Source organism: Centropristis striata, chromosome 13, assembly GCF_030273125.1.
Source record: "Centropristis striata isolate RG_2023a ecotype Rhode Island chromosome 13, C.striata_1.0, whole genome shotgun sequence".
NCBI classification, from domain to species: domain Eukaryota; kingdom Metazoa; phylum Chordata; class Actinopteri; order Perciformes; family Serranidae; genus Centropristis; species Centropristis striata.
Genome location: NC_081529.1, coordinates 12,908,438 through 12,925,047, shown reverse-complemented (window position 1 = coordinate 12,925,047; position 16,610 = coordinate 12,908,438). Strand labels below are relative to the sequence as shown.

At 40.7% G+C, this 16,610-nt stretch overlaps 1 protein-coding gene across 1 annotated transcript in view; it reads right to left on the bottom strand.

The window, feature by feature from the left end:
• Positions 1–2,110: 2,110 nt before the first annotated feature.
• Positions 2,111–16,610, bottom strand: part of LOC131984020 (protein phosphatase 1 regulatory subunit 29) — a 144,283-nt gene continuing 129,783 nt past the window's right edge. The window contains exons 3-4 of the mRNA XM_059348880.1: positions 13,031–13,663; positions 2,111–11,363 (exon numbers count right to left, since the gene is read on the bottom strand). Coding sequence (XP_059204863.1) covers positions 8,847–11,363; positions 13,031–13,372 — 2,859 coding nt within the window. The 5' untranslated portion in view covers positions 13,373–13,663 and the 3' untranslated portion in view covers positions 2,111–8,846. The remainder of the gene's footprint in view (positions 11,364–13,030; positions 13,664–16,610) is intronic.

Genomic DNA, 16,610 nt, shown 5'->3' with positions numbered 1-16,610 from the left:
TCAGTTTTCGCCCGCGCCTGCTAGTGTGGGATGCCTACCGCTGTCACATCAGCACCTCTACCAAACACGAATTGAGGCCCTACAACATCACAACCGCGGTGATCCCAGGAGGCTGCACTAAGTATGTCCAAGCCCCCTATGTCATGTGGAACCAGCCCTTCAAATCGAGCCTACATGCTTCTTATGATGAGTGGATGGCTGGGGACGCGGACAAGCATTACACAAGTGGAGGGAACCTAAAAGCACCATTTCACCGTCTGCTTGTGGACTGGGTTCTCACTGCGTGGGACAAGCTGGACAAGGACCTGATCATCAAGTCCCTCAAAGTGTGTGGGCAGTCTGGTAAACCCGACGGGAGTGAGGATGACCTCATACTGTGCTTCCGAGAGGGACAGGTATGTTGAAATTAGCACTCACATCTATCACTATCAGTCAGTCTCTCTCTCTCTCTCTCTCTCTCTCTCTCTCTGTCCACTGTGACTTGCAGTAATGGCCGAACTAAATTAATGTATCGTTCCATACAGCCCTGGACGACAGGCCCTGACTGATGCCCGCCTGCGCGAGGAAGACAACAGACGCGCAGCGGAACATGAGGAGGACGAAGAGGAACTGTATAATAATGAACTTGTTGTAGAGGCTGGCGCGAGTGATGAGGAGATTATAGGGAGAGATGAAGAGGAGGAGGAAACTGATGAGGATTTTTATGGTTTTTAACTTCAAAGTGTTTACAATGCACTACCGGTATGTTTGCTACGTTTTTGTTAATTTAGCCTGAATTACCGGTATCTGTTGTTGGTGTTCTGCATACCATATGTTATGGTAACTGTACTTTTTCAATAAATGAACCTAGTATTTTACAGGTTCAAATAGACCCAAAATCTCGTTTTTATTCATCCTACTGGTAGTCCGTTTTGCTCAAAAAGAAATAGAGGCCTGCCTCTAATTCTGGCCTCCTTCCAATAAAGGCCTGGGCCGCGATGCGCTTGAGTAAAATAAAGGCCCGGTCCCCTGGTACGTCTGCCTGCATTAAGCCTTAAAAAACCCTCTGTTATTGCTTTGTTCTCTTTGAAGACCTTGCCCATTACCTGCCTTTCAGGAGGAGAGTCATTTTAGTTTAGTCAGCGTGTGACTCATTCTGACTCACTGTTTTTTTATTTTTCATTTTTGCCGTCTTGTGCATGTGTGCGTGTGTTGAGGTGGAGAGGTCAGAGAAAGAAAATGGTTCAAACTCACTCGAATATGCCACATAATCAACATAATCTGTGTATCATTCGTTCTTTTCATTTTCAATTGGCAATCAAAAAGCAAATAATGAAAAAATTGACTGGCTTTTTTGTTATTTGTTTTTTAATATAACACAAAAAACGAATAAAAAATGCTTGTTTTTTCATATTTCAATATGAGGCTCACATGAAAAATACGAAATGGAAAAACGGGCACCAGGACTGAATTTAATTTGAATATTTAATTGGTCGGGTTTATGTGACCAGGAAGTTTGACTGCGGTCAAGCGAGCTGCCATCCGCTTCTCCGTAGTCAAACCAGCCGTTCCTATATGATAATAATAATACATAATGTAGTGACCCGTATTGTGATATCTACGGTGAATTCATGTAAACTGCTTCAATCGAGCTGACATGAAGGATAAACACTTTGTCATTCTTTCTCACTTTTTTCAGTATAAAACTATTAACTGCAGAGAGGAGATGAAATATTAACTTTACATCAACACACCACATGAAGTAATTAAATTGCGTTGCGCCAAAAATGTATTTGTTGTGTCGACGTGCGGTTTTCAGTTTTCAGAATAAAGTGTTACACAACCAGGCCCAAATACCAGATAAATATGGAAAGAAGATTAATTGCATGATATTCACAGAACTGGAGGAGAACACGCGATAATCCTGAATGTATGGGAGACAGCGAGATCCCGTGATAAACTGTGTGTATAAAGTAAACAACAACAACAAACAGCTTACTTTGCTTCTCTGACGTGGAAGATCTGTTGATCTGACCATCTATCCTTATAAAAAGACCCTTTTTAAACTAGTGGAGTTGCCCCCTGCTGGCCATTAGAAAGAATGCAGGTTTAAGGCATTTCCACATTTGACTTCAATTTCAGAAGGTTTTGCTTAGTTATGACAATTACTTAATTATATTTAATTCGTTACAATTTTTTTTTTGCCTGCCATTCTCTTGCCTATATCTGGGTCATAGGTTTATAGATAATTATTATACTGTGGGAATATATCTATCTATATATATATATATATATAGTACCTATACTGTGGCTCAGTTGAGTGGGTTGCCCCCCAACCGAAGGGTTGGTGGTTCGATCCCTGATCGGTGTGGTAGTGTAAAGCGCTTTGAGTGGCCGCAAAGCAACTACAAAAGCGTTATATAAGTGCAGGTACATTTACCATTTTACTGAATGATACTAAATGACTAAAGAATTAAACTGATTTTCTGTATTGTTGATAACTATTACATCCTCAAATTACCATTAAATTATGATAATCGCTTATCAAAGCAATATATTTGACTAAGATTGCTTCAATGGCCGGTCACATGGGTAAAAAGTTCGATGTGTTTTGGGAGAACTGAAAACTTTTACTGTGGTCTTTGCTAATGGAAGCATTAAACTCCTTTAATCATTTAGAAACTGATTAGACATAAACCCACACCCTATTTTGGGCTCTGATTCATTATTTAAGAAACTAGACTTTAGTTTAATTGGACCAGGCGTTAAATATAAGAGAGCATCAAAGGATTAACATGTTAAAAACTGAAAGCATCTGTGATTTTCTTTTGGTGTACACAGATAGGGGGAGCAAACCGAGCCAGCCTCCCACAAAAAGGATTAAACATTAATAGCACATTAGATGGCTTTCTCACGTCTGGCTTTCCTGTGGCTCCGAGACAAACAACAAGGACGGTGCTACAAAAAGGACCATTGATCTTTGAGTGAGCCACCCTCCAGGGGTTCAATGAGGATATGAGCTTAGAAGGAAGAAAAGTGTTTTTTTATTTGATGCTGGCTTTGTAGGACAAAAACAGGTCAAATGACATGGCTAATCTTTTGAGAAATATTTCTGGTCTTGCTTGAGATTTTAATAATTTAGTTATTTGAGCCCAAGAGTGTGCACACTGTTTCATTGAAAAATACAGTCCTGTAAACTTAAAATTGCAGATTTAGATTCTCCAACAACCACAACAGAAATGTTATTCCTTAACGTCAAATGCCAATTAACACAACTGCTCCGTGTAAACCACCATTGTTGTTTGCTTGAGGGAAGTTTATTTGGGAGCACATACTTGGGGGAAAAATGTTTCTCATAGCCTTCCATTAACATGGGTGGATTCTGAGAAAATGGGCCCTGGGCACAGACATGCCAAAGGCCCCGCCACATGTCATAGGCCAGTAAGGCTAGTTAAGTCTTTTTCATTTTTTTCTCTCTTCATCTCTGTTTTTGTGTGTCTTTGTTATCATTTTGTGTCCCTTTGTAGTTGTTTTTTTGTCACTTTGTAATTGTTTTGGCCTATTTTAATTATCATTTGTCTGTTGCTGCCATTTGTAGCCCTATGCTTCGCTTTGTAGTCGTTTTGTGTCTATTTGAAGTAATTTTGAGTCTCTTTGTAATTTCTTTGTGTGTCTTAGACGTCAATTTTTGTCGCCTTTATGTTTTTTTTTTTACATAATTGTTTTGGTCTTTCCAAGTTATTATTTGTTGTTGTTTTGGGGTTTGTAGTTATTTGCTTCTCTTTGTTGTTGTTTTTTTAGTCATTTTTTCTCTTTCGCTTTACCCCTTTTCACCATTGTTGTATCTTTGTGTCTCTTTGTAATTGTTTTGGGCATTGTAGCATTTTTGTTTGTCTTTATGGATGTTTTTTCCTTTTTTATCGTTGTTGTATCTTTGTGACTCCCTGCAGCTATTTTGCATCTCTTTTGACTCTTTGTAGTCTTTTTGTGTTTCTTTGTGGTTATTTTGAGTATCTGTCTAGTTGGTTTGTGTCTCTTTGTGTGATATTTTTGTAGGTGAAAGCTGGAGGGGGCCCCTGACTCTTTGGGCCCTTGGGCCTGTGCCCGTTAGGCTTGTTCAGCAATCCATGCATGTTTGTTAATAATAATTCCTGTCTTTGTGTACAGTCTTGAGTTGCAGACAGACTTGTGTAAACTAGACTCTTAATTTCCATTATTATGACTTTTTGTGTTTAGTCTGCAAGCTCTCAAGTAATTAATAATGATGGGACACACAATATACCCTCCCACAATACCACTCATATCAGCTATGGTGAAAACACTGTTTATAAATCATTTGACAGACTGGCTCTTCTCCAACCAGCATGGACAATGTCCTCTGTTGGCCGAGTACTGCCGTATCATCATTGAGATTCATTCAAACAAATGTGTGAATTAAATTTGAGCAGAAAAGCACTTGAACATAAATCTGTCCCCCCTGAAATCTGTTTCCTGAAAAATACATTGGTGTGTTAAATATGTCAATAAAATGTATGAAATAAAAAATCCTCCATGAAAACAGTAATAGTCAGGGTTTTCTGTCACATTATATCTTGTCAGATAGATGAACATAAATGGCAGCTGAAATGATGATCAATCCTGATATTACTGAACATTTACACTCATCCTCAGGGTCCATTTCTGTAAACTGGTTATGGCAGTTGAGGATCTGGGGAGTTAAACATACCACGTTTCTTCTGTGTGATTAGGTACTCTGAGAACGTACCAGCAAAGAAAATCCTTTCCTCTGATTTGTCTTAGTCAATCATAGTAACAAGTTCCTTTGAAAAAACTTTCTTATCTCAGATAATATCAGATCAGTGGGAGACATTTCCAAGAATGTATGTTCATCACATGGTGCTTTATCATATGAGGAAGGTGATGATGTGGCGCATCCTGGACTGTTACTAAAACATGACATTGAGGCTCTTGAATTCATGTGGTCCATTCATTTGTAAACACTCACAGCAGAACACTGACTCCAAGGGCACTGACCTCTGACCCTGACTGGATGCACACTTCTTATTAAAACAAGATAAAGGAGACAGAGATGGATGTTCGATGAAAACATAGAGGGAGGAAGAAGAACACAGATCAATATGGAGATACCATTACACATCACTCTCTCCCATTTGCATTCTCAGCCCTGTGTAACCTGCATTTATTCAGAGGAGTCAAGCACATGCTAAAAAAAATCAATTGCTCTAAAAAGAGAAGAAAAGCAGTGTTGATAAAGCACAGTCTCACTCCCAATTTGTCAGATACCAATACTTCGTCACGTCCCTCCATGTCTGATACAGACACAAAAGGCTCCCATTAGCATCTGTATCAGATGCACAGGGCTTTCTATTAACTCCAATGTGGCATTGTTGGACTTTCCAAGCAACAAACCCAAACCCCAACCATGTTCCTTATTCCTAACTTTAATCATGTGGAGTTTTGTTGCCTAAATGCTGCATGTGGCCATCAAAAGTGGGAGACACCATGAGTCAATAGACGGCAGCCATGACTACATGATTCATTACTTTATAACTTTATCTATGCAATACGGAATTTCTATAGGAATCATGTGCAATAAATACATTTATATTTGTACATATCTTTTTTTCTATTTTTATATTTCCATATTTCTGTTTCATTCTACTGTACATATCTATATTGACTTTAAATGTATTCTATATTTCATATTTATATTTGTACATATCTTTATTTCTATTTTCTATTTCCATATTTCTATTTAATTCTACTGTACATATCTCTATTTACTTCAAATGTATTCTATATTTCATATTTATATTTGTACATATCTTTATTTCTATTTTCTATTTCCATATTTCTATTTAATTCTACTGTACATATCTCTATTTACTTCAAATGTATTCTATATTTCATATTTATATTTGTACATATCTTCATTTACTTAAAACTTGCATTTGTATTTATATTGTTGGATATTTAGTGTTGCATGTTTGTTTTTTTAATCTTTATTTTATTAACAGAATAACTTTCTATTCTATTCTTCTATTCTTATCTTATGTATATATTCTGATTCTGATTCAATGTGACCCTTTCCTGGGAACAGTGAGGTTTATTTTGAAAAGCCACTATGCATGTAGGGAGCTGAACTGACACAATATTCCTGATTCCTGAAAAAAACTGACGCTAAAGGGTTTCTTGTGCGTCAACATCTGATGGCACTGACCGCAGGCGTCGCTATCTGACCGGGCGGCAACCTCCGTAACTGAGCAGCGGGGCAAACCAGGAAGTGCCTTAAGCTGCATTCTACCGAAAATTCCAGCAGGGGGCGCTAAGTTTGGCTGCAAAAAAATTCTGTCCATTCATTTCAGTGTAAAATTTGAAAACCTCTCAGTTGATTTATTACCTCAGAAAATGTTTTTAGGACAACACTATGGTCTCAATCACTAGTAAAAAATCTTCATCAAGACAATTTGATGTCAATAGTTCTAATAATGGCCCCATTTAGAAGAAAATAGAAGATAAAGAATCATATAATTTGGGGCGTGGCTACCTTTGATTGACAGGTCACTAACAAGGCGAGCCAATGCGTATCCACGGCAATGTGTCAATAAAGTTATATATAACGTTATATGGATACAAAAAAGTCTCCACAGTCCAGATATGGTTTGCTCCCCGTATCGGAAACAAGATGGCGGCGCAAGATGGAGACGAGTGTAACGCTGAACTCGATGCTTCCAACGGGCCACAAATCAATGGATGACGTCATGGTGACTACATCCATTATTTATATCCAGTCTATGTATCTGAGGAGTTGGGAGTGAGAGTGTGTTGGTTGATATGTGCTGTGCAGACCCAAGTCCTACCTACAAGAAAGGCAATTTCTCACTTTTCTCATTTAATAAAACACAACAGGACATGTTCACCCGTGGGAGCAGTGTAGGTAGTGGGAGGTGGGCAAAATGATCATCATCCACAGTAAAGAAGCAAGGATCAAAAGAGAAATGAAAATGTTCCTAAAACCTAACTTGTCACAACTTATAATTTCTCTTGAATAAAGCCCTGAACAAAAATGTGGAGCAAGGACCACTGACTTAGTTTTCACATTTTTAGGGTAGGATGTCTCAGATTGTGTATGTTAGCTGATGATGCAGAAATTCAAAGACTACACAGCACTTTGGGTAAGCAGGATGCCTTTTGTCAGAATGCCAGGCAATGACACTATCATTTAGGAAAATCACAAGTAGATTGTTTCATTAGAAAAGGCCAGGTGGATGCTGTACTATACAAGAATGGAGATTATGGCTGTGTTAGCAAGAGGCACTGCGCTACTGTGGTATAGCTGGGCATCACGGTCATGTGACGCATGTCTGGGAAAATACAATGAACATTATTGATATTTGTACATTTGTCCATGCCATTAATAATCTCGTATTGTTAAGATTCATACAACCAGCCAATGGGGAAGATATGACAACTATTAATTTAAGTCAATTTGGGCACATACAATATAATCTGACAAGGCATGCCGACACCCATTTACACTGACCACTGTGTACCACACAGCCACACACACACAATCATGAGGCGTAAAGTGCAAGCAAACATGCCTGTCACAAGTTGGTTAATTGAGTTATCAATAGACAACAATAGCATTAATTTCCAGAACAGAACAGACATGTTGGCAGTAATTAGAAATGTCCTTTCCCTCTGTGCCTCATTCTGTTTTAATGTTGTAGAAAGGATTTGGAATGTACTGTGGTGCTCACATTGAATGATGCAAACAGATTTTCTTCATAACCTGCTTGTAATCTACTTACATTCTCAGTGGCTGCAGAAAATTATTTATATCCTTGTTTGTCTTTCCTCTTTTCTTTTATACCCCTCTCACATTCAATTTACCTTGGTCTCTTGTCACATGTGGGTCACATCTCTCATGCTCTTTTTTTTTTAAAAGAGGATTGTGTGAGCTCATCTGTCACATAGTTAAATTTCCCTATTGTACAAGTAAGAATCATCTAATTACCTTCATTAAAGGAAGCATTATTATTTTCTCCTTCAAATTACGCTCACAATTGTGATCATTACTTGGCCAAATGTTAGGACAGTTTAGGACATCTATGGGACAACATTTTTTTACACTCATTGAACCATGCAAAAGTTCTTTTTTTTCCAATTTCTCCTTCCTTTCTGTGTGTGACAAATGCAACTGACATGCATGTAACTCCGCCACATGAAGAATCTTATCAAAGAGACAGCTCTGTTCGGAAGACAGCATGTTGTCATTTGCAGCAGAGCACAGACCCCATCTTGTCTGTTTTGTCTACCTTCACTTAGAAGTTCAAACATATCTAAGTGCACACTGCAAATTGATACAGCACCCAATACCAAATAGGAAACAACATCTTGAATCATACAAGCTTAAAATGAGGGATATCAGCATTTACCTTCTCTGATGACCCATAGATGAAAACATGGCACTGATAAAAGACAGTCCTTAGGATCAAAAAACATGATCACTCAAGAGTACTAAAATTACACAGTTGGCATTTGCCCTCTTGTGCTGTAAATAAAACCTGGAAACACTAAATGAGAATGATCCAGAAATGGTGCTACAATGAAGTGTAAAATAAAACACCATAATGTCTCATATATCCCAGGCACAGTTTCACAGTCCTTGCTTTAGCACAATATTCTATACACCTAGCATGCCAAAAGAAACCCCAAAGGCAAAATTTTGTCCTACATTTTCCTCTCCATGATCTTCAAATCGTCTCTCCGGCCCACAGGCCTTTCAGGAAAAGAAGTAGCCAAACTCTTTCTTCCCACATTGCCTATTCCTGGTCCCCCAGTCACAGCTTCTGCTGGGCTGACACCCCCTTCCAGTAATCAAGGATGTCATGCAGGTCCTCGCCTTTAGCGAACTGCACCTTTTTTCTAAGAGCATTTCCAGCCGTCACATAACATGCCTCATCACGCTGGCCTTTCCGGTAGGGGCGAAATCGCTCCCAGATCCGCAGTGAGCTCTCTGAGGAGTACTCTGGGCTGGAGGAGTAGCCAGAGTAACTGGAATGGTGGCGGGCAGGCGAAAGCTGGGAGTAAGATGCTGCATCCCTGCGGGAACGTGTCAGGGGCTTTAGGAAGGAAACCCTCTGGGCTGGGGAGCCTTGGTGGGAGCCTTCATAATATAGAGCTGGGACGGAGTGGCGGTGCTCCGAGCAGTGGTAGTCCTGCTGCACCTCCAGCTGCTGCTGCTGCTGTTGCTGCTGCTGCTGCTGCTGTTGTATTTGTTGCTGTTGATGGTAATGGTGTTGCTTCTGGTTTTCCTGATGTTGGGCACCAACACCACCACTGTCGCAACCACCACCACCCCCTCCACCGCAGCTCCCACTTCCTACTAAAGGCAGCCTCTCTAGGGGCTCCCCACAGCCCACGGGACTGGCCCTGTCTTGATACTGCTGCTGCTGATTACACCCATCTGGGCTACGTGGCTCAGGAACATCCAGGCTATACACCCTCGCTCCTCCACGTTCCCTGTCCCGACCCATGGAGCCACAAGAGGTGGTGCTGCACTGTTTCTTGACAGCATTTACAATTACCACAGCTGCATCTGCACTCATTTGACGCTGAATGGGGCGTACAGCGGTGGCTGGTGGAGGGGGTCTATAGGGGGGAGTGACGACAAATCCCCCACCACTGATCCCCGGGCGCTCAGAGAGAGGGGGATTCAAGGCAGGGAGTGGAGGTGGAGGGGGTATTTTGTTGGGAGCCATGACTTGGCAAGTCTCCGACATCCCTTGGGAGAGTGGGATTAAGCCACGAGTAAGGGAGGATGTGCTGGTGGGGGGAGGGGAGGTGGGATTGGAGCAGACTGTAGGGTTAGTCGAGGCCCCTGAAGCAGCAACTGCTGCTGCATCCAGTTTCAGTGCATCAATGCAGTTGTTAATGATCTGGTTGACCTTGTCCACCTCCATGGCAATAGTGGAAATCTCTGATGCAGAGCCATGTCCGTCATCATCTGAGTCATCCCCGATATCAGTTCCATCATCATCCCTCAAGTCTAGCCCTCCATGGACACCATCTCCCAACCTCTCCATCCCTGCCCCTCCAGTTCTGACATCCATATAGTTTCCTTTACTTGAAGCCAAGGCCTCTGAAAAGGCAGTGGCCATCTTTTCCACTTGTGGGATGGAGGAAAGTCTGGACGAACTGGTGTTGGCTGAGTGGAGCATTCCCGAGCTAGAGGATGCAGACATGGGAAGTTTGCCTCCATGGTGGTGCTGATACTGATGATGCTCTCGTGACTGCTCCTGAAGCTTGTGGACTGCCGATGGATCATTTGCCACTGCGGCCGCCACCTCTGGTCCATACCGCATTTCCAATATAGTTTTCTTGACACAGATGGACTTCTTCTTCTCATCGTGCATCCGTTTCTTACGTAGACAGTAGTAGACAAAGCCTAAAACAATGAGCATGCCAAATAGGCAGCCCACAATAGTCATTATGTAGTGAGTCGTGGTGGAAGGTTTGGGGAGCGTGTCATCTTGATTTTGAGCTCGGGTGGAAAACTGGAGGCAGGTGTGGTTGTAACGTTGAGAGTTCCGGATGGATGCTACACAGAAGGTGTAATTGGTGTGTGGCTTGAGCTTATTAAGGGTGATCATCTCCTTCTTGTTCTTTAAATTCATGACGTCAGAGACGTATGTGTGGTTGTATTGTGTTAGAATATACATTTTGCTGTAGGGCCTTGGAATCTGCACAAAGAGAGAGGCTGATGACAAGGAGACATGATGGAGCTTGATGCTAGGAATGAAGCTGTGCTCAGTGGATAAGGGAGGGGGGGTGGGCTGGTGGTACGGCCCTACACCACCAAACATATCTGGGCCGATCCCAGAAGGACCATCCAGATCGGGTGGGAGAGAGGTCATTCCTGGAATCATAACTCCATCTCGGCAGTGATGGTACAAAATGTTTTTGGCGTTCCGACCAGCATGGCCGGCAGCAATAAGTAAGGGGTAGCCAAACATCTCCCGGGGTGTCTCGCACTGGAGGCGGTCATAGGTGTGTGTTACATTGTTGAAGGACTCCAACCAGGTGAGGAAGCTGTAAAGATCACAGCCACAATGGAATGGATTTGCTGCCAGTTCGCACACCATCAACCGACTGAGTACTGTGAATGTGGATGGATCAATGCGGCCAAGTTTGTTGGATGACAGGTCAATGCTGCTGAGGCTGAGGCACTCCCAGAATGCATTGCTGGCAATAACCTCAATGAGGTTGTGCTGGAGGAAGAGGCATTGCAGGCGGCCGAGCCCTCTCATCATGCCCTCAGTTAAGTTTGTCAACTTATTGTAGCCCAGCTGAAGAACCTGAGAAAAAAAGGGATTTTGTTGGCAATCCATTTGATTGTGTCATTTTTCCAATTGACTCAGTCTAAAAAAATACCACAGATTTCATTCATCATTGTTAACTGGGAGACTACGACAACCAATTACATATTTTTTAATGATTATCAGTACACTCACCACCATGTCTGAATTGTTAGTGATAGTGGCCCTGATTAATCAAGCAAGCATAGAAACAAGCGCAGATCTGATTGTATATTTCATCTCAGACAGGGTTCACAAGTGATTTATCAAAAGATCGTATCTCTCCAATCACAACAAACTGGTTTTGTTTGGCAGCATAAAAAGTGAAAGGAAAAAAATCAGTGGTGATGTCAGCAGAGTAGCAGTGGACCATTCAACTCCTGGTGAGGTTGGAATATTTCATTTATACATTGTGATATATAAAGCCTAATAGCCTATATAATATCCAAATATTGTTAATATCCAAATTGATAAATACCAAACCTTGCGTAGAAATGATCGTACGCCCACTTTACGCTCACTTTCTGTCTTACGCTGGTTTGATAAATGAGGGCCAGTATGCTTGCAAATGAGTTAACTATGGAAAATTATAAGGGAACACAGTCACCATCACTCTTAATACTGTACTATATAATTATCTTTGGTCAACTTCTAAAGCATGTTTCATGTTTTCAGCAAAATTTCACCACATTTAAGCATCTTGCTCAAGATATTTCAGTTGAATGTAGTTCACTGACATTTAAAGAATTAAGCACCTGATTTTATGTAAGTACTAGGGCTGGGACTTTAACGCGTTAATTAAGATGAATTAATTACACAAAAATTAGAGCGTTAAAAAATTGGCGCATTTTAATCGCACTTATTTTTGCACCGCGGAACATTTCTCACTGGATGAGTTTCAGGCGGACCGATTATACTGGAGCACCAACTAGCGTTCATGAGTTCAAACAACAACAAACCACAGTGAACATGAACGAAGAAGCTGATGAGACCGCTTTGGTTGGCCCTGTGGAAGATGGGACATTTTGTTACAAAAAACCAACGGATGGAAGCGCCGATAAGAGCATGGTTGTGTTGCTATGCAACAAGGAATTCACATATCACCGCAGCACATCCAGCCTCAAGTATCACCTCAATGCAAAACATATAGTAGCTAGCGGCTAGTGTGGTAGCTAGCGTGGATTGTGTTTTACTTAAAAAAACAAAGTATTCTAGTTTACAGAAGGCCTACCTACCTATAGGCTACCTGAATTTCTGAAATGTACTATATTTCTAAATATGCTATTGCTACACTTAATGGCAAAAATTGCACTGGTCTGTCAGACTTGAACAAAAATAAACAATATTTTTGTTGCTTAAGCTTATGTATTCAGTCATTATTCAATGGTATACTAAAAATCCATGTGAAAAAAAATACTTCTCACTGTTCTCAGGTCAAATATTGATATGCGATTAAAATGCGATTAATTTCGATTAATTAATTACAAAGCCTCTAATTAATTAGATTATTTTTTTTAATCGAGTCCCGGCCCTAGTAAGTACCTTTCCATAATAACTCAAGATCTTACTGAAGCCAAATAAAAGTCTTACTCTCAATGTTAAGTCATTCATTGTGAACTAAATTCTTGGGTTAAACTCATAGCTTTTTATCATTCATTCCCCTTCACCTGTAGGTTTGCTTGTCCTGCAAAGGCTCCATCCTCAATGTAGCTGATTTCATTCTTGGTGAGGTTGAGGTCAGTCAGGTTGGTGAAGCGGTACATGGAGCTGAAGAGCACTGCTTTCAGCTTGTTCTCATTCAATCTCAAGTCATGGACAGTGTTGTTGATGTGCTGGGGGATAGTCTCGTATGGGGGCTGGTTCTGACTGCAGATAGCCAGCCACACATAGCCTTTGTCCCCCTCAATAAGCCAGCAGTCCCCATTGACCATAGAGGGGAAGTTGGAAAATAGTATAAGGGAGGGGAAAATGAGAAAAAGGAGAGTGGAGGTGGTAGGAGCACCTTGCATGATGACTGCGAAAGTAAATGATAAAGAATGGAAGCTATAATTGTTGAGGAGAAAAGTGTAGGGGCAGGCAGGAATGGAGGTTGTGTTTGCAGGAGAAAGGGGAGCAGCAGTGGTTGCAAGGAAGGATTGGTTGGGAACTGAAAAAGGGGTGAAGGCTTCACAATGCCAGTCACAGCTTTATGGCCATCCTGGTGATTAGCAGGGGATCCATGTTATGTCATATCTTGTTGGGCTGCATTGTGGGGTGACACAGCTTGTCTTCATAGTCTCTCCTTTGGAATAATGGAGAATCTGTGGAGGAGAATACAACAAAAACATAATAAAAAAGCCAAAGCAACCCTGCAAAAAACATGTGTCTAAAAACAAGATAAAACACTAAATCTGAGGGAAATGATCTTGCTGCATGGACAGATAATTTCACTTGACAAGATTTCTTAAATGAAGATAATTAAATCTAGAAATAAGCATGTTGAACGCTTAAAATAAGAAATGTCTTCTTAAAAAAAGATGAACTATCCAACACGGCTAAATCTAAAGAAGAAGAAGAAGAAGAAGAAGGATTTAACATGCATTTAACCCATCCCTTTTTAAACACAAGTGAACACACCATGCAAGGAGCAGTGTTAAAGTGTTTTTATTTTGGTAAGAAACAAATAATTTGCATTGAATATAATGTGATAGATATAATAAATAATGGATAAGACAAATTTTCATTATTTCCTTTTTAAATTATTTATATTGCAGTGTTATACATATATATTATATTGCCTGTACTTTGCCTCTATTGCCTGCACTTTTTGCACCAATGTTCTGAAGAATGAATGCGTAAACAATGTTGAATCATGAATCTAAATGAATGCTAAAATAATTCAGACTCCACCAAAGTCCTGTAGCATTTCATTGTTTCAGAGTTATTCTATTCACGGAACCTGCAGGCATCCCAAAATCAACCTCAATTTTCCTCAGGGCTTGTTCCACACTTTTTACTTCAGCTGGTGCTCTTTCTCATCATGTTAATATACGCATGCTGCATTCCCCTAACAGCTCCCCTTTTAGCCTTACCCCTTAGTCACCCAACCACCTCACACAGCTATGAGCTCATCAAGCTTTGGCCCATACCTGCATGCACGCACCTGCCATTCTCTGGCCTATATTTTTTTTAAAACAAAAAGTGCAGCATTAATCACCCAAATGCTGACAGCACATTGTCTCCACAGACATTCCTTGTTATGACACTTGCCTGCCAAAACCTATAAGCTCTCTATCCCATCTGCATGTCATTTAAATAGCAGTCAAGCGTTTACATAAGGAGAGGATTAGCTGCCTGTTGCATCATGACAGACATTGTCGTCTTGCTGGCTCAGCAGCTGGGAAAACATACTAACAATTGCATACACATTGCACAAACATGCAAACATGGCTTCAAACATACATGTGCATGTGTAGATACTCAAACACATACATCCGCATGTAAGCGTATGCTTAAATGCTCGCAGGCACAAGTCAAAGCTATCGAGATGGATTCTGCACAACACAGTAATGATATGCTTATACAGTTTGTCTATCTACATGTAGTACTCTCTCATCTTACATCTTTCATCTCCTATCTCTCCTGTTTTACATTCTCTCGATTTCCATTATCATTCTATGAAAACAACAAAGAAAATCTCTCTCTCTCTCGTTCTCTGAGGAACAGGCCAGATTTCCTTCTTGCGCTCCAAATTCAGACTTCTTTCTAATTCCGACAGAGAATTGAACTCATTCCAGTCTATTCCAGTGCACGCTCCCTAGAGGTGCAAGCAGAAAATCAGGTCCATCCTCTTTTTTAGTATGTGTATTTCTACAGAAAATTGCTAATTCCTAAAGCATGTGTGAAATGACATGTTATTATGTCGATCTAATGACCTTAGCACCTGTTAGGTTCCCCTTCTCCTCACTGCAAAAACTGAAATCTAAGTAAGATTAAATATCTTAGATCAAGGGGATATGTGCTTATTTTTTGTCTGGTAAGATAGTTCTTAGTAAGCAGTTTTTATTTTAGACTGTTTCACTTGTTTGATATAAAGATTCCACGGCTTTTGCCTTATTTCAAGAATAATTCTACGTACAGATAAAAATCTTAGTAGCTGTATCACGAAAAGTAGATTCATTTTTAGTCTGACTTTGCTGGTTTCAAGAAATATAATGCCTATGCATATCATTATGTCAAGATGATGGCTCTAGCATTTACTTATTATTAATTCAAGAATATTTGTCAACATATTGAGAAAATAGGTCACGTGTATTTCATTAGAGTCAAGAAAAATGCACTTGTTATTAGTTAGAATACTAGCCTGGCTAACACCAGACAAATCTCAAATGAGTCTGGAAACCAACCATTCATTTCTCCCTAGAGGAGGTGTGGTTTACGATCCTCCGGAGCCGTTTATTGGGCGCTTAGAATGTCTATCAAAAGCGTCTGTAGGTAGCTCTTAGCCAATCGTATCATTTATACCAGATGACTTATGTAGAGCAACAGAAATGGATGTTTGTTGTGTGTGTGTCTGTGAGAGAGTGTTGCTTGCTGCGTTGCTTCTCCAGTTCTCGCTTTCTGCAAGATTTATTTTCACGCTTTATTCCCCCTCATGTCATTCAGCCACACACATCCACTGATTCTATGGGCAATAAACAAGCTGCTGCGGGTCTCTCGGCGGCTCCGCTGTCCCCCGGCTCGTAGCCAGATCACCGGCGTTACGGTAGCGGTGATCTCGCTACGAGCCGGGGGACAGCGGAGCCGCTGAGAGACCTTTCGTCTTTCAACTTTTGCTCTAAACTATTTAAAACACCATCTACAGCTAAAGAGAGTTTCGCGTCTGCAGCAGCCATGTTGGATCCGTAAGAAAACTACAAGCTTCCAAGTGCCGAGTAGTACGCGTCATCGTCTTGCCGTCCCTCCCCGCTCTGTGATTGGATCCCTAAAACAGGGCTAAGAAACTGCCTTGGTTTCCAGACCGCCTGGAGGTTCGAAATTAAATTCGAGCATGCAAGGCAGTATGGGTATACCCAGGCTATTAGAATACACTAATTCTAAGGTATTTTTGGGTTTGTTAAGATTAGATATTTTTACTTGTTTTGGAAAGTCTTTGGCAAGCCAAATTTTCTTGTTCCATTGGCAGATAATTTTGCTATTTTTTAGCAAAATACACCTAATTTCTGTACTTTTTTCCCTTGTTTTTAAGAGCTGACTTTCTGTAGCGCT